General features: G+C 40.8%; 1 protein-coding gene across 1 annotated transcript in view; it reads right to left on the bottom strand.

Moving 5' to 3' along the window:
* Window positions 1–7,039: 7,039 nt before the first annotated feature.
* Window positions 7,040–21,609, bottom strand: part of riox2 (ribosomal oxygenase 2) — a 28,234-nt gene continuing 13,664 nt past the window's right edge. The window contains exons 4-10 of the mRNA XM_067607170.1: window positions 18,916–19,044; window positions 18,529–18,632; window positions 16,410–16,512; window positions 12,345–12,510; window positions 12,142–12,230; window positions 11,854–11,964; window positions 7,040–7,845 (exon numbers count right to left, since the gene is read on the bottom strand). Of these exons, the coding sequence (XP_067463271.1) occupies window positions 7,678–7,845; window positions 11,854–11,964; window positions 12,142–12,230; window positions 12,345–12,510; window positions 16,410–16,512; window positions 18,529–18,632; window positions 18,916–19,044 (870 nt within the window). The 3' untranslated portion in view covers window positions 7,040–7,677. The remainder of the gene's footprint in view (window positions 7,846–11,853; window positions 11,965–12,141; window positions 12,231–12,344; window positions 12,511–16,409; window positions 16,513–18,528; window positions 18,633–18,915; window positions 19,045–21,609) is intronic.

Raw genomic sequence — 21,609 nt, 5'->3', positions numbered from 1 at the left:
GCCCTTGAGCCATTTTGCCACACCTATGCCCTAGACCCATATCAGATATCAAGTTTCGCCACTTCTGATGCATGTGCAAAGTTTCACGAGTTTTCAAGCATCCTAAGACCCTCAAAAATGCAATGGCGTACCAGAATAATACTTAAAGCTGCAAGCCGCGATGATCAGGCCCTTACTCCTTCGCACATGTTAAGGTGCTCTGCAGTCAAACTACGCCATAGTCAAACTGTTGTTATTGCAGGGCAACATGATACAGCAATACATTTATCAAAGGGCACCTGACATGAATATACATTTTCATGATTACTGGACATTGCATGTAGAAGATAATTATCACTTCCTGTGTCCACCATGTGGCACTAGAGAACAGCCACTAATTACATGTCATGACTCAAGATTGACATGTAAATGTATTCAGACCTGGATTCTTATCAAGCATGGGAAATTTGGGGCAGACTGGGAAGCCAAGTTACAAAAACTTCCTGTTTAATGCCCCGAACATGTTTTGGGCAAAATTGTCCGGCACGCCACACCAAGGGCGTTCCATAAAAAATAAAAAGCTTTGCAATTTAGCATCACAAAGGTGCTTAGATGTAGCCTACCAAATTTGAAGTTGCACAGGTTAAATCTCTAGGAGAAATTCGTGAAAATACAACACCTGTCAATAGCTTCACTTTGTGAAAAAAATGCAAACTAGATTCAAAATGGCTGGGCCCCTGGCACTTTTGTGCTCGGGCCCTAATAATAATAATAATAATAATAATAATAATCTTTAAGAAAAAATAGGTTTCTTGCACTTTCAGTGTGAACACTGTTCCTCACCCTTGGCATTGATTCTACAAATCTATGGAACTCTTCTGTAGAGATGAACACCTTTCTTCAAAAAGATATTCCCTCATGTGGTGTTTTGATGATGGTGTTGGAGAGTGCTGTCTAACATGTCGGTCCAAAATCTCCCATACGTGTTCAATGGAGTTGAAATCTGGTGACTGCAAAGGCCATAGCATACAATCACATTATTTTCATACTCATTAAACCATTCAGTGACCCCTTGTGCCCTGTGAATTGGGGCATTGTCATCCTGGAAGAGACCACTCCCATCAGGATAGAAATGTTTCATCATAGGATAAAGATTATGACTCAGAACAACTTTGTATTGATTTTTAGTGACGCTTCCCTTTAAGGTAACAAGTGGACCAAAACCATGCCAGCAAAATGCCCCCCAAAGCATAAAAGAGCCACCAGATCCCCTCATTCAGACCTGTACCGGTTTTTCCTTTAATTTGTCACCTATGTGTGTGTATATATATATGTACACACACATACATAGATAAAACAGGTAAGTATGCATAACATTCACATAAAGCATTTACAACAGTTATTGACAGCCATAAGTTTCGCTGTGGGCATGAAAGTAGGCAAAGCTGAGAACATCATGTCCTTTCATTAACTTGTAACACTGGAACTAACACTAGCCACGGAGACACTGCTAAAATAAATAGTGTCCTTTCAAAATCCACCACCAGAGGCGGCCCATTGTCCAGCACACCTTCCTGGTATAATGATTATTATGCCATCATTCCTCTTCTTTTGGAAGGAGTAGAATGACATCTGAGGTGGGTCTCTGGAACACTTTAGGGTTTCCTTCTTTGATGATCTTGACTTCAACTTTGCATACTTTTCTGTCTTTGCTTGTCATGGTCTTTGTGATGACCCCAAGAGGCCAATCATTTCTTTTGACTTGGGTGTCTTTTAGCAAGACGAGATCTCCAACTTGAAGATTGGGCTTATTTTCTTGCCACATCTTTCATGGTTGTAGTGTAGAAAGGAACTCCTCCCTCCAACACTTCCAGAAAGTATCCGTGAGGCTCTGCACCTGTCTCCACTGAGTAAAGGTCTTTGAGACATAAGTTTCCTGGAGGGGCAGGTAAGATCATGGGGCTTAGCATGGGTCAGTACTTCATGTGTGAGATGGGAATGTTGGGCCTCATACTCCATGTGCCTGAGACAAAAGCAAGCCTGCATACAACCCACAAAGGCTGATAACAAGAAACAGTCAAACAAAGGGAGTCTGTTTCAGGCTCCATATCCCAACATACACTGCTCAGGTCACACCTAGGTGTTAAACCGGAAACTCTCGTCTCTGATTGACAGAGATGCTCCAAAACAGAGGAAGTCACTGCGACACGTCACTGCCCCTTTGAGAACTGAGCGCACCCAGAAATCAGAAGTGTTGCCTCTCAGTGAGCCAGTTTACTAAAAGGAGGTAACCCTGTGCATGTGCTTTCCCCCCACCGATTGGAAGTTTCTCCCCTCGCTGGATGAACTGAAACTTCGAGCTGTGTTCAACCGAACACAATTGTCGGATGCGAGAGAGACCGCTGCTGCTGCAACACAGCACTCTCACTGCCTGCAGAAGAAGGATTTCTTCATGGAGATGCGGATAACTCCTGCGCCCCACCGTCCACTGACTGAATCAACCCGGCTGTTTTCTGCTGCCGAGGATCAAGCTTGCCATGAAAAGCTTTTTAAGCTTTATTGCTCATTTTGTGTGTGAATTGACAGACCGCCAAGTCCCTTTTTGCTGTTTTACTCTAAGGAGTATTTGAAGCTTGCTGCCTGTTTAGTTGTGTTCACTACGCTGGACTGTTTTGTGTTTGTTCCACTTGGGACTGCTGTGTTTGTGCCACCGTGAGTGAGAAAGTAAGTTGCTTTGTCGATCAGAAACCAGACAATGTGCGTTACAGACTACTGTCCAAAGCAACCACTTCTCTCCCCCTCACGGTCGCTTTCCTTCCTCTCCCTTTTCACTAGCTACTAACACGGATACACGCACGCACACTCACACTAAGGGTGTGTCCAAATACAAATACGTTATTCGGCAAAGCACAAATAGTGGGTTTTTTTTTATGAATATTTGTTTCATACAAATATTTTAAAAATTATTTGTTTTCAGGAAGAAAAAAAACATGTCAAATGTTGATCGCTATCTCAGTCTCTCTCCTCTGCTCCACTGTTAATTCTATCAGCAGGTCTCAACAAGGGGAGTCACATCCACCTGCTACATGACGCACATTTCCTAATTTGGACATCACTCCCGGAGTTGGGGGTGTTACCCGCAAAGTGTTCCCAAGTGACTCTCCATAACCTGTCGTTCCCCTTCTCCTTTCCACAAAGATAGGGTGTAAAAATAGGCAATAAATGAAAAGTGCAAAGCAATAATCACCTTTGAAGTTCTTCTCTACATGTAACATGGTGTGCTGTCTCTGTGTTATGAGTGTATAAATAGGTAGAGGTCTGTCTGCAATGAGGCGATGAATAAAGTTTTAGCTCAGTAGTCAGCGCCGTCGTCTATGATCTAGCAGACTCCAGTTCAAGACCTGGTGTGGGGACCTCCTTCATAAGGTAGTTTATTCATGAACACTTACTGTAATACTTTAATTTTCTAAAATTAAAAGCATAATAAAAACAAAAACAAATTGTAATTGTATAATTGTAAGCCTCTTTCCACCTTTATTCGAATACAAATACAAATAATTTTGCTGCCTCAACAAATATAGATACAAACACAAATATTGGGCACTCTGCACATCCCTAAAACACACACACTTCTTCTTACACATCTGACGGTCAGGTAACCTGGAACACTGCCCCTCGTTATCTGCCAGTAGATGTGTGTTTTAAACGGAATTGGGAGTGCAAGATGCTGGCCAACAGGCGGCGCCATCTTGCTATTGTCTACCCAAGACACTGCGGTCACTTCTGCTATTTGGTTCTTACGTGACTTCACGTCCGCTATCCTTAAGATCATGTGATGTTGTCTCACAAGATCACACCAGCCATCTTAACTTGTGCAATGTCATCTCACAAGATCATGGTCACCATCTTGCCCACACATGCACATGCATTTGTTAACTTTGTTAATTTTGCTAAGTTTAATAAACACTGTTATAACTTTAAAGAGAAGTCTTTTGTTATTATTGTGTTATATATTGTGAAAAGTGGCTGATTGAAGGAGTCAGAGCTTGAATTCATACCTTCTTTGTTCATCTGTGAATATTGATATCCCTCAGATATTAACATTCTAGGTGAACTCTTTTCTGAGATTACCTTATTGTTTGGTCCCGGTTTCCAGGTGGTGCCCCATAATAATTGTATACATACATACAGACATATATACACATATTAATAATTGTATTAATTTTTATATTTGCTAATAACCAACCACGCTTCTCACAGATCTGACGGTTGTGTCCACCTGTGAGGTTCCATATTATTAATTGATATTAATAATTTCTTGATTTCATAATTCATAATTATGAAATCAAGAAATTATTATTACTAATAACCAAATGCACTCCTACCAGTCCCAACAGGAGGATCCGACATTCATGAGAATGGCATCCATGATTCATGTGTTATGTGCTATGCTGATCATCCTTTCCCACACTCCTCCCATGTAGGTTGTGTGGGGAGGGTTGAAAGTCAAGGTGCATCCTTGATCTTGAAGGTAAGTTCTCAATTCTTCAAACTTACTGGAGTTTATGTTCAATTCTCTGCAGGCGCCAACAAAGATGGTACCCCTGTTTGACCTGATGAGTGTGACTGATCCTCTGGTTGAAAGGAATCATGTCAAAGCACTGATGAAGCTTGAGGTTGACATTATTTCCAACATTTCTATGTGGACAGCTCTGGTGTTAAGGCACATGAATAGCACTGTCCAGCTTTTGTTCTCTGCAGAACCCTCTCTGCTTTGTGGGGTCATGACATTCCATGGGCCAAAGACATCCAGGCCTATTTGGTTGAATGGTGGCCCTGGGATGAGTCTGTCTGATGGCAAGTCTGACATTTTCTGCTCAGTTAACTTCCCTTGAATTTTTCAGCAAGTTATGCACCTATGGATGACACTGGAAATGGCCTTCTTGCCTGTGAGAATCCATAAGCCTGCTGAGCCTTCTCCACCTTCCATAAAGTGAAGTCCTTAATGAGCAACATCTTCATGATAATGTTTCACCTGTAGGATAGAGATGTGGTGGTTTTTGGGAATGATGATTGGATGTTTTTATCCCCAAGTTATGTCAGCCACTGACATGCAACCTCCAACTCTAACTGCACTTTAGAATTTCTTAACCTCTTTTGAGATACTTTATCTCTTCCTGAAGACCTTCTTGTCACATACATTTGAGGATTGTTTTCTTCGCTTGTAGATTCATGTTGATGTCATCTTTGTCTGCAGACTTGGAGAAGGTCTTGTCTGTGCAAATGAGCATTGCCATGGCTTGTGTGAGGGACTTCCAGCTGGAGAATCTTTCAAACCTGTGTGAACCCATTTGGGCTTTTGTGTAGTTTCAGTTCTGAATGTTGCGACTAGTGGTCTTATTTCTGTGTCTCTGTCAAGGTCCATGAGATCATAGGTCTTGGCCCATGTCTCCTCTGCATCCTCAGTGTCTGTGAGAAAGGCTGGACCCGAAAACCAATTGGTGTGCTTCAGTTTTGCCACAGGTACAGATCTGGATCCATGTGTACTGGATTATGCTCAGTGCTGATGAAATGCCACTGCTCTGGGTCTGTGGACTTTCTGATGTGTGCAACCCTGTTGGAGATGTAAACGTGAAATCTCCAGGTTGTGTTGTGGATGTATCCCAACATGATTTTGCTGTCTGTGTAGAACTTTGTTGCTTGAAGCTAAGCGTCTGTTTCTTCCACAATTACATCAGCCATCTCTACTGCTAACACTGCTGCAGAGCGGTCTAGGTGGGGGATTGTGTGAACTGGTTTGGGAGCTAGCTTGGACTTTCCGTTGATGAAACCTATGTGACGCTGACCTTGCGCATCGACATCTCGCAGGCAGGCTACTGCTGCTATGGCCATATTGGATGCATCTGAGCAAACACAGTTCTCTTCGTTGGCTTGGCATCTGTGCTAAACACTTTCACATTCTTGTGCAGCTTTTCTCAAGCTATAAATAGCTACTGTGGGGGAGAGTCAAAAATGACTCGTATATGGTTTGGCTTCTGAGGGTGACAGACACCGAATGTGGCAAATACCAACACTCCTGTTCCTTCTGCAGAGGTGGCGCTGGTTCGGCCTGTTCATTGTTGAACAACTTTTGCATAAATGCAACGAACTATTCTTCAATTGCTGGCTTTCTCTCCAAGGTGTGTCTTAGTGTTGAGAGACGTTTCTCTGCTTGTTTTTGATTGCCGGGGAGGCAACGTTTTGGCTAATGGAAGGGTAGAGGCGCAAATCACCGTTTTGTTTCGTCTTTGTAGACTTCTCGATCCATATGAATACATACAAGTTATGCCACTACTGTTGCAAGTGCAAAGTTTCATGAGTTTTCGAGCACCCCTAGCACCTCAAAAATGCTAGAAGTAATCGGGGGGTGCTATAGAGCCGAAAAGCCATGTCCAAGCCCAATTGTGATACTAACATTTACTAGTTCAAACATAGGTGCAAAGTTTTGTGAGTTTTCGCAAAAGGCCTCAAAAGTGTTTGTAAAATGAAAATTGACACACAAAATAAAAAATGTCTGACTTCCTGTCAGGCGAAAAAAATTGAAAAATTATGTTTCATATCAAGAATAATAAGAGCAATAAACCCACTGAATTTCATGAACATCAAAGAAACTTTGCTCTAAAATGGCCCTGCTTTTGGGGGTGCTATGGAGCTAGCTGGCCATGCCCGAGTCCAGTCATTACAGAACTTTGCAATTTTCACCAGTTCTGACTCGTGTGCCAATTTGTGAGTTTTCAAGCATCCTAAACCCCTAAAAAATGCAATGGTGTACCGGAATAATAATAATCTCTACAAAAATAGGTTCCTCACACTTTCAGTGCCAGGGACTGTTGGGCCTCTGGCACTTCTGTGCTCAGGTCCTAAAAAGAAAATATAATTAAACAGTTAATTGAAAAAATCCAATCATTCAAAATTTACTTAGATGACAGAGACTTAGAGTTTGGTGTCTGGTCAGGATTTTCTGGCTGGGGCACTAGTGACTCATGACCTCAGATTTTCTGTAATACTGGCAGCAAAACAATTACACATACCGCACAACTTTATTCAACACAGTACATCATACAAACATCAAAATGTTCAGCTATTCCTGCTTTAATTCACTTGGATAACTGTGCAATACCTATTCTTACAGTCAGGAGGCAATTAGCATTGAATTAAGCATGGTCTAGCAGACAAAGTAAGGGATCAGCTGGTTGGGAGACAGAAAATGAAAATGCAAGTTCATTAACCAGGAAACCTGAGTACACTCTAACAGGGAGTATGTCAACTTACACCCCCTTTCGTATGCATGTGTTAAGCTGGTCTACTGAATATATCAATCTAAATGGAGAAGTTGTGGAGAAGTATATATCATTTAATTTCAGTGGAGTCAGAAAAAACTGTTCTCCATCTCAGTCATTACAGCTTTAAAAGTGAAGTACATCTATTTTAGAGAGGCTTCACCCTATGCACACAAGAAATCACAAGAATCAAAAGTGTGAGGTTCAAACACACACCTGTTTGGGAGGCTAAATCCATAGGTTACACAACAGCATTAAAAAGCTAGAGTATATAACTTCTGACACTTGCAAGAAGAGTCTTGAACATTCTGCATAGTCTGTCATTCAAATGTGCATTTGATATACAATATAAACTGAATTTAATACTTCATTAATATTTTTACATGGTGGTGTGCTCTAGGACATGCAGCAGGCCCTCACTCCAGAGGGCCAGGACCAGACTGAGTTTGGCCTCCTGTGTGGGCAGTTGGAGCTGGGCCACAGCCAGCTGCTCTGCCTGCTGGAGCTGCTGCAGGGCCTGGAGATGAGACAGAGAGAACTGCAGACCCTGCAAAGACAGACAAGGTTTGGACATTCAGGGACATCCTCAAACATATTCACACATTAATCACATACATCAAGGAATGTGCTTGATGTAGTCACCTGGTGCAAGACAAGTCAGCCCCCACCTTATTGCCAATAAGTCTATATATGCATTATTCATTCTATAAATCCCTTTTCTGTATTTTACAGTTCATTGAGGTTGTCCAATTTACTGCCAGAAACACAGATGTAATAAGGAACTGTATACTGTGTATACATTCTGACTTTCTTACCCCGTCTTTGGCACTCAGCCCCATGCCCACTAGATCACACTGAAGACATAGATCTTTAAAAACAGATCACAAATAAAATTTGTAATTTCCTGAAACTGTGCTTAAACAGGAGGAAATAACACATTTTGTTAAGGGATATTTTCAGCTCTGGACATCTGAACATGTCACCTAGTGCAAAAGTGTTGCTCATTGATGTGTTTTTAATAGTTTTTATTTATTTATTTTAACAACAATGGAGCTCTATAGCACAGACGCTTTTTCTTCAGGCTCTGTGTTTCAACAAATTCAATTTGAAATAAAATAATGGATACTACATTACTCCTACAAGTAAGCCTCAGCTTCAATTTGAGTGGGTTTACATCAGTATAAACACAATTGTGTGGGAGATATTGCCCTTTTAAAAGACTGTGGCCAAAGTTTAGGGGTTCAAAAGTAATTGGACACTTGGCTACTAAATGTTTCTTAGACAGATGTGTGCTGTTTCAACATTAGTTCATCATTCAGAGATGAGTTACCATTTAGATTGAGGTGAAGTTGTCTGTCAATCAGTGTGTAATACGTAGTGTAAGGGATTACAATGTAAAATTCAGTTACAGTTACTAATTCCAGTAACATTCCATTACTTTTACATTTGGGGCGTTCGAATTTGGGATATTTGGCGTGCTTGCTGTCCAACTGGGATTAACAGAGGGTTGGTATCCATGTGGTCTCTGCAATCAGAGCTGACAGACTGCTGCAGAGGAGGAGATGTGCAACTTGCAGTAATTCCAAAGTTGTCTTATTCACATATTATATGTTCTTAGCTGGCTTGCTAATGTTAGCCACAGGTACATCTACATTCAGGAGTCACTCGACCCTGGTTTAGTTCAGAGTTGGAGGGTGTGTGATTTGTACAGATGAGGTTGGGACTTCTTGAGTACTGTGTGCAGTCACTGAGGCTCAATATGAGATTGAAATACTTACTAGTTTGAACATGCTTGCAAAGTTTCATCATCCTAAAAGCTTCAAACATGTATTCATAAAATGAAAATTCACACACGAAATCCAAAATGACTGTCTTCCTGTTGGGCGAAAAATAAAGAAATAAAAAATTCTGGGCAGAATGAGAGCAATGATCCCACTGAATTTCATGAACATCAAAGCAACTTTTTTCCAAAATGGCTGCTGACTTCCTGTTGTCAATAGGTGGCACTATGACTATGATGCAATATTGATATGTAGATGTGTTGAGGCCTGGACTCCTATCAAGCATATGAAAGTTGGGGCAGATTGGACAAAGTCCAGTGGAGTTGCAATAACTTCCTGTTTCATGGCGAAACATGCAAATTAACTGGCACACCACGTCAAGGGCGTTCAATGAAAATTCACGATTTTGATAACTTTTCATTGAAAAGATCCTTAGACAACACCGACCAAATCTGAAGTCGCTCTGATTAATTTTCTAGGAGGAGTTTGTTAAAATACAATGCCTGCAAATGGCAAAAATGGAGGAAAGTAATTCAAAATGGCTGACTTCCTGTTGGACTTTGGCTCTAAGAGGCTTTTTTAAAAGTTTGGACATAATACATGTGCCTACCAAATTTTGTTAATTTACGTCAAATTTAAAAGATGGGGGCTTTGACTTTGAAATTTTGTAAGGGATGCTATCAAGCCAATTTGCCATGTCCAAGCCTAAGACCCATATCAGTTATCAAGTTTCGCCACTTCTGATGCTTGTGCAAGTTTTGTGAGTTTTCAAGCACCCCTAGCATCTCAAAAATGCTAAAAGAAATTAGGGGGCGCTATAGCACTGCCGTGCCACACACAAGCCCATTTGTGATAACAAATCAAAATACTCACTAGTTAGAACATGCTTGCAAAGTTTTGTGAGTTTCTGCACATCCAAAAAGCCTCAAACGTGTTCGTAATATTAAAATTGACAGACCAAATCCAAAATGGCTGACTTTCTTTTGAGCGAAAAAAATAAATAAATAAAAATAAAATAAAATTTCTGGGTATAATTAGAGCAATGATCCCACTGAATTTCATGAACATCAAAGACACTTTGTTCCATAATGGCCCTGCATTTGCGAGTGCTATGGAGCCTGCTGGCCACACCCCAGCCCAGTCGCTACTTCACTGACTTCCTGTTGTCTGTAGGTGGCACTATAACTATGACTCAATACTGACATGTAGATGTGTTCAGGTCAGGATTCTCATCAAGCATAAGAAATCTGGTGCAGGTTGGACGATGTACAAAATTTTGCCATTATGAGACAGTTTAAGCCATAGAATAAATTAATGTGGTTGTTGCGAACAGATGATAGGCTTGGCTAACTTCAGTCATCAGTGCCAAAGGACGAGATACTGCTGGCAAACACAGATCACATGAACTATGGGGCTGCAGGGGATTTTTTGCTGCAATACTGCCAGTGGCCACTAGGCAAAATTGGAAGCAAGGCTGCGTGGTGGAGCCGTATCCAGGTCTTATTATACATCCATGGTTGGGTCAAGCGGGACTCTACTATAGACTATATAAGATGCATGACATGACAGCTCCCCAAAAGTGAAGCCAAAATATCTTGATCACCCCCTGTTGGCTGGTTGCAGTACAAGTCATAAATCTTGCCCCCTCCATGTTAGCAGAGGGGACATCGGCCAAATTAAAACAAAAAAAACAACCAAATTGCACATCAAATAAATTTTTCCCAAAGAAGATTCATTTTAGGTAGTTACCTAGGTATCATGCTGATATATGTTCAAGTGCTCATTTTTCAGTTAAGTTTGTTTTAAATTAGTTATTTGACAATATAAAAAGGGGTGTGACGTAATGATTGGCATAGAAATACTGTCTACTTTTCTCCACCACATTTATTTGACAGCTTTAGTAACTAGTTACTTTTCAGGTGAAGCTTTAAGACAGTGGATAATATAACAAGGTTTTAAAATACAACACAGATGATTGAAGATGGTTAAAGATGAAACCAGTGGTTTCCAACCTTTTTGGCTTTTAACGTCTCACATTTCAAATGTCAATGAGTTGTTAATAGCTCTACCAAATAATGATTTTTCCCTCTGAACTTCTCACATGGTTTCATTTCAATGAATTATCAAATGATCCAATATTTCACCAAAAATCAAAGATAGAGAAAAAAATCCAAAAAATGAAAACCGATTTGTGTATCAGAACTTTGTTTTTTCTTCTTTCCTCACCCATTAATCATCTCACAACCCCTCAAATTTATCTGGTGACCCTTTGGAGGGAAACACTAGACTAAACTAGCTAACTGTATACAAAGTAGTTCAGACTAGCTCCACTTGGGCAGCTACAATAGTAACATGCTGCTTATATACTGATGCTTCAGTATTGATAATCTAATGATGTCATATATAATAATATATCAGTCAGAGGGACCAAACCACTACTTTTACCGCAATACTTAAACTACATCACGCTGATAATACTTATGTACTTTTACTGTAGTAGAATTTTTTTTGCAGGACTTTTACTTGTAATGTGCCTTTTACTTGTAATGTACCTTCCAGTGTTTGGAAGGCACAGAAATGAGCAGTGCAAAGAGTATTTTGGGTTGGTTTTATCTGGTGTTATGATGGTTTAATCTAGGATATAGATAGGCAAAGTGAAGTTTGTTTAGTTTAGCATTATCACTGTGCCAGCCTTATCATTTAGGAAAAAACATCCTGTCAGAGCCACAGGCACCTCAGCATGGACAACAGGATTCAGTAAGTCTATAGCTTACCCTAGAGATGTCCCGTTCCTCCTCTTCATCACCACTTTCACCCATCATGTGGCTCTCCCTCTGGTTCTTCAAAGAATGTAAGACGATGACTACCAGCACTGTGGCCTCATCCTGAAACAGACACACAGCAGAGCATGTCACTGAATTCAATCTTTTCTGTTCATCAGGACATCTGACCAGTGGTGGCAGAATGACAGAGGGCACAGGGGCATTGCCACACCAGACACTGAGCTTCATTTAGAGTTAGAACAAGCTTAGTGCTTAAAGTTATAGCCTCAATGGACTTACTGTTCTCTCTTGGCTAGGCTCCACGGTTATTACCATGTGGTCTTTAAATCTCAAACACACTGTATCCTCCAAGGCAGGAATACTCCCAGCTGTGACACATACACAAGGTTACAGTCAAAAAATAAAGTAAATTCTTTAATAAGCACATAGTATGCAGTTCCCTGTAAAGGTTTGAACACATAAATTGCCACAAACTCACTCACATGGTATAAGCAGCTGCTGCTGGCTGTACGGTGGCAGTCTATTAGTGATGAAGTCTCTCTTCATGTGAGTTGAGTGGACTTTCTGCATCCCTGCATCTATTCCATCAGCCAGAGATCTGAGGTAAGCTGCCAGTCGACTGTTGGTGTCCTGGCCTTCACTGCTGCTCTACACACACAAAAACACAGCCGACAAACCCTCATGAAGTCAGTATGAATGCTTGTGCCTGAAGATGTGAATAAATGTTTTTACATTCCCTCCAGTAATAGTCCAGCAGAAGTTTGCAGTGGTTGCAGGTGTTAAGTGATTTTGGAGAAGAGAGGTCTGTATGTGTGCCTCCACCAACTATGACTATGACTCAATATTGACATGTAGATGTGTTCTGGCCTGGACTCCAGTCAAACATGTGAAATTTAGGGCAGATTCGACAAAGTCCAGTGGAGTTACAACAACTTCCTGTTTCATGGCAAAACATACAAATTCATGGGCACGCCACATCAAGGGTGTTCTGTAAAAAGTCAAGTCTTGATAACTTTTCATCACAAACACTCAGCAAGAACAGAGGAGAAATCATCATCTTTGGATATATTTTTCAAATCAAAACTAGATAGGTGTCAACTGCTAACTGCTGTTATCAATATTCCAACGGAGATACAGCACTAAAGAAGCTAACAGAAGAGTTTTTTTTTTTTTTTAAAAGAAGAAGAAAACTTAAAGGATCCTTGCTGGTGATGTAATCCATGCATGCTGGAACCTCTCTATGCATCCTGGACTCAAGCAGTGATGGCATATGACTGGGGGTCACTCATTGGGATGGGGAGATGGTCAGCTCACCCCCCTGCCGACTCTGCTACTAGGCCAGTCCAGGTTTTCAAACGTAAACATCAGATTAAACATCAAGTACGACCATCTGTACTTCCATCTCAACATTGAAGGAAACGGTCCTGGCCACATGGATCTTCTGAGGTTCCTAACTGCCCTGATGGCAGCCTTCTCTCCCCGCTGAAGTAGAGAGGAGGTGCTGAGGGGCTTAAAAGGGGTTTCTACTTTCTGGCCACCAGGATCCTGGATGGGATTGCTACATGGGACTGTCCTCCGAGGCCGTTTATCGTACCACAGAGCATGCTTGTCAAAACCTGCGTCAAGTTGGTCAACACCTGGGCTGTGTTTCATGGAGTGCTTTTTGGACTACTGTTGGTACTCATTGCTGTATTGCCTGTACGTGGTACCAGGTACCAGAGCGAATCACCGATCCAGTGGACCGGACATCTGCCACCCCATTTCAGGGAATAGCAGGTCTCCTCTTCATGCTGATCCTGCTCTCTGGAGATGTTCAGCTAAATCCTAGACCAGTGACCCCTAGAGTGCTGCACAACTTTGATGCTGATTTGTGCCCAAGTGTGTCCGGGACTCCTCTGGCGCCAGTGTCGAATGAGCAGCAACTTTCTGAGCCGGGCTTCTCCCTTAACAGACTAAACTTTGTTAACACGAGGCATGATGTCTTAATGAATAACTTTTCGCTACCGGCTGTGGAAACCTTGATAGGTCCAGTGTCTCTCTCACAAAACCTGCTGCTGACACCACTGTGTGTCGAAACCCTGCAGTGAGGAGGCAGAGGTTATTCAAAACCTTCCAAATTGTCAATCATGCAAAAGTCTTATGGGACCCGAAGCTGAAACCGAGGGGGCTATTAAGTGGACATTTTAACATCAGAAGCATTACTGCAAAGAGCAATCAGCTAACTCATCTTGTGTCTGACTCAAATCTGGACTTTCTCTGTCTGACTGAAACATGGTTGAAACAAACAACTCCTAAGAGTGTGTTCACAGTGCCTGGATACCAATGTTTCAGAAGAGACCTGATGGAAGAGGAGGAGGGGTGCTTTTTTATGTGAGACAACATCAAATGTGAACATGTGGTTTATAATGCCGGTAACATGTTAGAATATGTTGGGATAAAAATAATGTTATCCCAACAAATGTCTTTTAACATCATAGGCGTCTATAGGTCCCCACCTGCAGATGAAACTGTCTATGATCAACTCACAGAAGTCTTGAAAGCGTGCAATCTCAACAAAGAATTATTACTTATGGGTGATTTTAATGTGAACTGGGAGTATAAAACTAAGAGGAAAAACTAAAAATGATCACAGAGAAATTCCAACTAGAACAACTAGTAAAAGGCCCAACTAGAATGCTCCAGTACACAAATTGATCTGATATTTACTAACAAACCAGAAAATATAACTAAAAGTTATGATTTAATCACTGGCTTATCAGTTCATAACTTGACCCTATGTGCAAGAAAACTGACTAAAAGTAGATTTAAAACCACAGCAAGTACCTAAGCTAAGCAAGAAGAATTTATCAATGAATTTAACAGCTTGAACTGGGATGATGTACTGTCCTCTGATGATCTGGACTATGGCTGTGATACTTTTACTTGCAGAATCAACTCTGTAAAGGAAAGATTTAATGTGAAGATACAGATAAAATCTAAAAATAAAAACAATTTACTGTGGTTTAATGAAAATTTGTGGAAACTTATGAAATCTAGAGATGCTGCACTAAGGAAGGCAATTAAAACATTGATAATCTCACAAGGAGGGACCCAAAATTTTTAGGAGATTTTAAACTCAAAGTACAGGGAAAGTTAATTGAAGATCATTTTACTGTTGCTCCTGTCTTTAATAATTTTTTCCTTTAGTCTGTATATGAGTTAGGAAAAAAAAAAATTATGAAAAGGAAACTTGATATTATTCCTATAGATGCTACAAGTCAGGTTTTCGAGTTGGTAGAGACTAATGAGTTACAAGTAAACAAAATCATCAGCTCCTTAAAAAGCTCCAAAAGTAGATATGCTTTCCAATTTGACACCATGTTTGCCAAATCACACAAAGATATTTTAACTTTCCCTATTGCTCATTTAATTAACTTCCTTTAAACACAGCTCCTATCCTGACAACTGGAAATGTGCCATTGTCACGCCCATTTTTAAATCTGGAGACCGCCTTGAGGCCAGTAACTACAGACCAATAAGTATACTGCCAGTACTCTCAAAGGTTGCTGAGAAAGTTGTCATTAAACAACTGACAACATTTCTTAATACAAGCAATTTCTGTCTACAATGTGTGCAGTTTGGCTTTAGAGCAAATCATTTCACCGAAACTGCTATCTTGCACTTAATAGAGCAAATTAACTTGAAAAAGGAGGATTAGTTGGTGCTATATCAGATCTGCGCAAAGCATTCAATACAGTCAATCATGATGTTTTAATATCGAAACTCTCTAAATTTAACTTCTCATCTAGAGCACTGACATGGATGTCTTCATATTTATCTAATAGGATACAATGTGTTAAAGTTGGTGACACACTGTCCGGTAACATGAAGTCCACAATGGGTGTTCCACAAGGGTCAGTGTTAGGTCCCCTATTATTTAGCCTATATATTAATGATCTCCCACAGTGTTATGATGTAGAACTACAAATGTATGCAGATGACACCGTTGTGTACACACATGCAAAAACAGCTGAGTTAACTGCTGCTAAGCTAACAATTGCATTGGAAAGGATCACACATTGGTTTGATCAATCATGTCTGAATGTAAACAAGACAGAAGGTATGTTTTTCTCTAACAACCATGGTACAACCTCCTAACGCTGATATTCTCATCAAGGGTGAAAGGAATGACATAGTCACTGATTTTAAATATTTTGGTATGACACTGGATCCAAATTTGAACTTTAAGAAATGTTAAAAAAAACGGTTAAAACCATAGAGTACATCTTAGCAAATTTTAGACATATTAGAAACTGTCTCTCTAACAAACCATTGTGGTTTTAGTAGGCATGGATGAAATTAAAAAAGATATTTAGGTAGTAATGACAAATAATAATGATAAAAAGGTAACACAAATATCCCTTAAGTATACTGGAAATTGGTGACCTCACCTTTTGTTTACCAAATGAAGGGAGGAGAGCCAAGATGTGAAGAGAAGGTGAAGGATTCAAAGGTAACGCTTCACCCTTATAACTTGTTTTTCATTTTATTATTAAATAAGCAGTTACCAGTAAGAGTCTTCTGTGCATGCCCTCTCTCAGGCTGACATCAGTCCTGCTGCTGTCACAGAGCAAGCTTGGAAATACATCCAACAGCAAATCTCCCCATGACCTAAGGTAAGAACAGGTAGAGAGTACAGGTGAGAGAGTATCAGAGAATGTGACATTATTTATCAGCCACATCACAGAGAGACAAATGCCCAACAACTGCCCAGGGTTTACTTCACACTACCTTACACCTGCTGCCCACCTGTCTGTATAAACGAGCCCTGCTCATCAGGGAAAGAAGACGAGCCACTATAACTTCAGTGGTACCTCTCTTGTGTATTATAATCAAGAAAACTTAAACTTCTGCTCCAGCAGTAAGCCTCAACTTTGGAAAATGATGGAAAGTAAAAGCCACAAAGTTCTGCTCCATAAAATAAATTTTACTTTCATAAATCTCCATTAAACTCTCATATTTGACAGCATTCTGAACTGCATGCCAACGGAGAGACTGCTAAAGACTACAGGGGCCGATGTTGAGCCTCTTCCTGCTGATCTCTTACTAGCTTGGTGGTTTCCTGGCTGAAAATCCTTTTTTATAATATCTTGTGTTTCCAGTTTTTATTAAATGGCGCATTTCTTCCTATTACAATCCCAAATCAAGCCCTGAAGTCCCTGCAGTCAGTGGAGCGCAACTGTGGTGCCTGGCTCCCAAAGCTGTGGCTGCCTTGATCTTGAGAAGTTCTTGTTGCTTACATTTACATGACATCAGAGCAAGTCAGGGTCAGGTCAGACCGAAATCTAACCAGCATGCCAGTGATGGCACTGGCAATCACCTGGCTTATCGCAAATGAGCCAATAGTGTCCCTGACAGCACATAGCTGTCATAGCTGATTGGTGTATTGCTCTGTGGGATCCCTTACCCAATCTCTTCCTCTTTCACCTCCTTCCAAAACACTCTGGCAACAAGGTAACCAAGAAATTTATCCAGACTAATCTATTTATAAAAACAAGGAGGCAAGTAGAAAACAACACACATGCTGTGCTATGGTAACATAAGGCCACTGTGAACGTTTTAACAAAGACCCATCAGAAGAAAACAACTTTTCCTGCTTTCTTCTGTTGGCTTGATGTACATTTGTCCACAACTCCCACTACAGTATCAAACAGTAATAGCAACTGCTGCATGGGTGAGAGTGCGAGTATGCACACACCTGCAAAGGAGATGGCAGGTCGTGTGCATGCCGAGTAGGGATGTGCAGAGAGCCCAGTATTTGTATTTGTATCTACATTAGTTGAGGCAGCAGAATTATTTATATTCGTATTCGAATAAAAGTGAAAATAGGTGTGAAAATCTAGTTTTTGTTTTTATTACGCTTTTAATTTTAGGAAATTAAAGTGTTAAAATAAGAGTTTATGAATTAACTATCTTACAAAGGATGTCCCCACAGCGGGTCTCGAACTCGAGTCTCCTAGATCATTGAAGACTGCACTGACCACTGAGCTAAAATGAAGTGCATTGCAGATGTGCAGACAGACCTCTACTTATTTATACACCCCTAACACAGAGACACTACAGCGTGTAATGTGTAGAGAAGGACTTCACAACAGGTTATGGAGAGTCCCTTGAAAGCACTTTGCGGGTGTCAGTAACTCAACTTTATCTCTGGGAAACACCCCCAACTCTGGAGTGATGTCCAAATAAGGAAATGTGCATCATGTAGCAGGTGAATGTGACTCCCCTAGTTGAGACCTGCTGACAGACGTTACAGCAGAGCAGAGGAGAGAGACTAAGATAGTGATGTAACCAACCTGTGCGCTCGTATTTGACAGGTTTTTTTTCTTTCCGAAAACAAATAAAAATCTTTAAAATATTTGTATGAAATAAATGTTTATAAAAAAAAACAAAACACTATTTGTGCTCTGCTGAATAACGTATTTGGATTCTGGCCCACCCAAATGCAGAGTGCTTAATATTCTGGCTTGTGTTACTACCTAGTGGTGACAACAAGCTTTTTCTACACCCTACCAGCAGTGATGTAGCTTGGCACTAAAGTACCTCTTACACCAAAGTAGAGCTAAAAACACCCAACACTGAGAGCTGTGAGTTAGTGAAGGCTATGGAGAAGAGGAGCTCTCATACATTCTCTGATAGGTGCTGAGAGTCAGGTGGATGGAATGGTCCACTCCTGCTGGAGTGTTGGCTTGATGGATGGTTCCTCTGGGGAAGTACAGAAGATCTCCTGCCTGTGGAGAGAGCTGACTCACTCAATATAGAAAACACATAGCTATTTTATATTCCAAATAAAAATGAGACATTTGGCTCATGTTTTGATTACAGGTTGAAACAGTTACTAGTCATTGTACTTGTTCAATATTTGCAGTGACAAGATCCCTTCCTAACTCCAATATAAGAGATCTGGTTTTGTTGACAAAAATTGTGGGCTGCTATCCTGCAATTAATGAACTGATAATATCAGGGTAATTCCAAAACGGCAATCAGAGGTCCCATTCAGTAAGGGTGTTTTACCTTCAGTACAATATCATGCGTTGGGCTACCAATCTTCTCCTCTGACTCCACGCTGTATTCTGCTGCCAGTGGAACAGTAGGACTGTAGAGACGCCAATGTTTCTGTCCCTCCAGCTGCAGAATAAATACCTGGGCAAAGAGCACCATCAGCATCAGGAAAAATACATGTTACTGAGACATCCAAGGCTGTACATGCGGACTGCTGATCAGATCCTGCTGATCTTTTTAGCCTACCACTTGCAAGCCTTCTTCATGGCACTTAAGGTTCTTAGCTGAGAAACTCTGAAAATTCAGAGAAACAAAAACTCAAGGACTGAAATTAAAGCAACTATAACTAACTTTTTCTAGTGACTAGAGAGTAAGTGAGACTCCATAACAAACTCCTCACCCCTCTTGCCCTGTTTCCTAAGCCTACGCCCTCTGAACTATGGATGTGTGGATACAACAGTGTGAAGCCGAACGCGAACTGAAAACAGAGTATCACTGCAGCATTTTCTCAGCAATATGTCAAGTGACAAGGTTTATAGTTTAGCCAATTATGTTCAACAGTTTTAGTATTTATGGCGTTGTTTCTGGAGGTTGTATTTGCGTTTGTCACATCAATTACAATGAGGGGCTGGCAGAGGGAGAGAAAGGAGAGGCAGAGAACACCACATCGGCATCTAGTTTCAGTCCTTCGGCATCTTTTAATGCTCTTTATCTCTCAAATGCCAAACCTATGTTTATCCTTGTTTTAGCTCTTTCTCTGTCCCACTCTCTTTGGGCAAAGGAACACTGTCTTTTCCATTTAACTGGTACTGTTTGGGATTTGGTCTGGCTGATGGCAGCTGTAAGATCATCCATCACTGGCTGAATAGACTGTAAAAAATATGGACATAGTCACCGTTACCCATTGGTTTGTGAACTGCCGTTTTGAAGCCTCGAGTGTAGCCATTTGACCATCGGCCGATTTGGCCGTCGCCATGCTTGATTTTTGGAGCCAGAAGTTACCATATTTGGACAAGAGGGTGGAGCTGACCATCGTGCTAGCTGCTAGCTTGGTTAGCACGGTGCATTTACAATCTATGGTTGACAGTGATAATGCTAATGCTATTTTTTGCAAGTGAAAAACAGGCCTAAAACCGTTAAAACAAAATGTACTCACCAGAAAAACTGATCATCTGACTCATTGATTGGTGTTTTATTACAACTGCATGCTGAACAAGACTGTTTTTAGGTGACCACAATGTTAACTTTAGTGAACTGAAAACACACTGTGAAATAGCAGCAGCTACGCCTATATGCAATGGTTACATTACGTAAGCAACGTTGTCTCCATGGTAGTGATTTGTCAATCACATCGTAGCCACGCCCTAAAGGATACGCTGCTTTATCGTCTATTTTACTCTAAATGGGGCCATGATTTATTCATATTGAAGAAGACTTTAAACTAGCGATTTAGACCATAAACTCATTAGGAAACTGTTTACTGAGGTAATAAATCAAGTGAGAAGTAGGGTTACTTTCTCAGACTTCCATACAGTCGGACTTCTTTTTGCAGCCAGTGGAGTCGCCCCCTGATGGCCATTAGATAGAATGCAGGTTTTTGGCACTTCCGCATTGGCTTCATTTTTCAGCCCCAGAGGTTGCCGCTTGGTCTGGCCACTGTTCCAATCACGTCACCTCAAAACCTCCGCTAGATGCTGGGCAGGGAGAAGTTATGGACTGTACTTGTAACTGAAGGGCTGCAGACAGCACAGTATGGCTGAGAGTGATGCTACTTTTTTGTGATACCACCTCATATCTGATATTCATTTGATCATTAGTAAAATGTCTAAAACCTTAATTAATGCACCTTTAAATCGCTGAGGTGGACATAGAATAGCTGCACTCTCATCAAAACTTCTGTCTCATTTGAAAATCCTACTGTGCACTTTTTGAATGCTTACTATCTATTTTAACCACTGCCCTTCAGAAAGTGTATTTTCACCAGAACAACCAGGTTTAGGAACAGCTTTTTTCCTGTTGAAATAACAACTTGTGCACAAGTTGTGCTGTTGACACTGTGTAATGAGCGTTCTTTTCCATGATGTACCGAAAACAAATTCCACCGAGTCTGGCTGTATGACCAAGTCTAGTGAAATAATTGTTAAATCTTTCAAAAAATGTTGAGCTGATTCAGTCCAACGAGCCAAAAACAGCTTTTCATTTCTCTCCACTGGCTCCCTGTCGCTAGTTGCTTAAGTTCAAGTCAGTAATACTCGCTTACAGAGTGGCCACCAGCGGGGCACCCACCCACCAGAACTTCCTCAGGTTCATGAGCCTTCTCATGCTCTACAATCTGAAAATGAATGAGGCTAGTCCTACCGTCCCTCCTCTTCAGAGAGTACTTTCTCATGAAAATATGTTCTCTCTCCCTCCCTCCTGCTCTCTCTTTTTTCAAAGGCATTTCCTTGACCTACTGTGGCTACGATTTTACCTTATTTGTGTGTCACTTTGAAGTATTTGCCAAATGAATACATGTAAACGTACAATTCTTATGTACTGACATTTTATGCTACTTGATACCTCTACTACATTTTATAGTCAAATATACTTTTTATCCCCCCTACATGTATGTGACAGCTATAGTTACTAGGTACTTTTCAAATTGAAAAAAAACCCCCACAGAAATGACTCATTCTGCATGAGTATTTTCGATTTTATGTACATTGA

Source organism: Thunnus thynnus, chromosome 13 (assembly GCF_963924715.1).
Source record: "Thunnus thynnus chromosome 13, fThuThy2.1, whole genome shotgun sequence".
NCBI classification, from domain to species: domain Eukaryota; kingdom Metazoa; phylum Chordata; class Actinopteri; order Scombriformes; family Scombridae; genus Thunnus; species Thunnus thynnus.
Note: the sequence above shows the minus strand (reverse complement) of the source record. Positions and strands in the feature narration are given on the sequence as shown.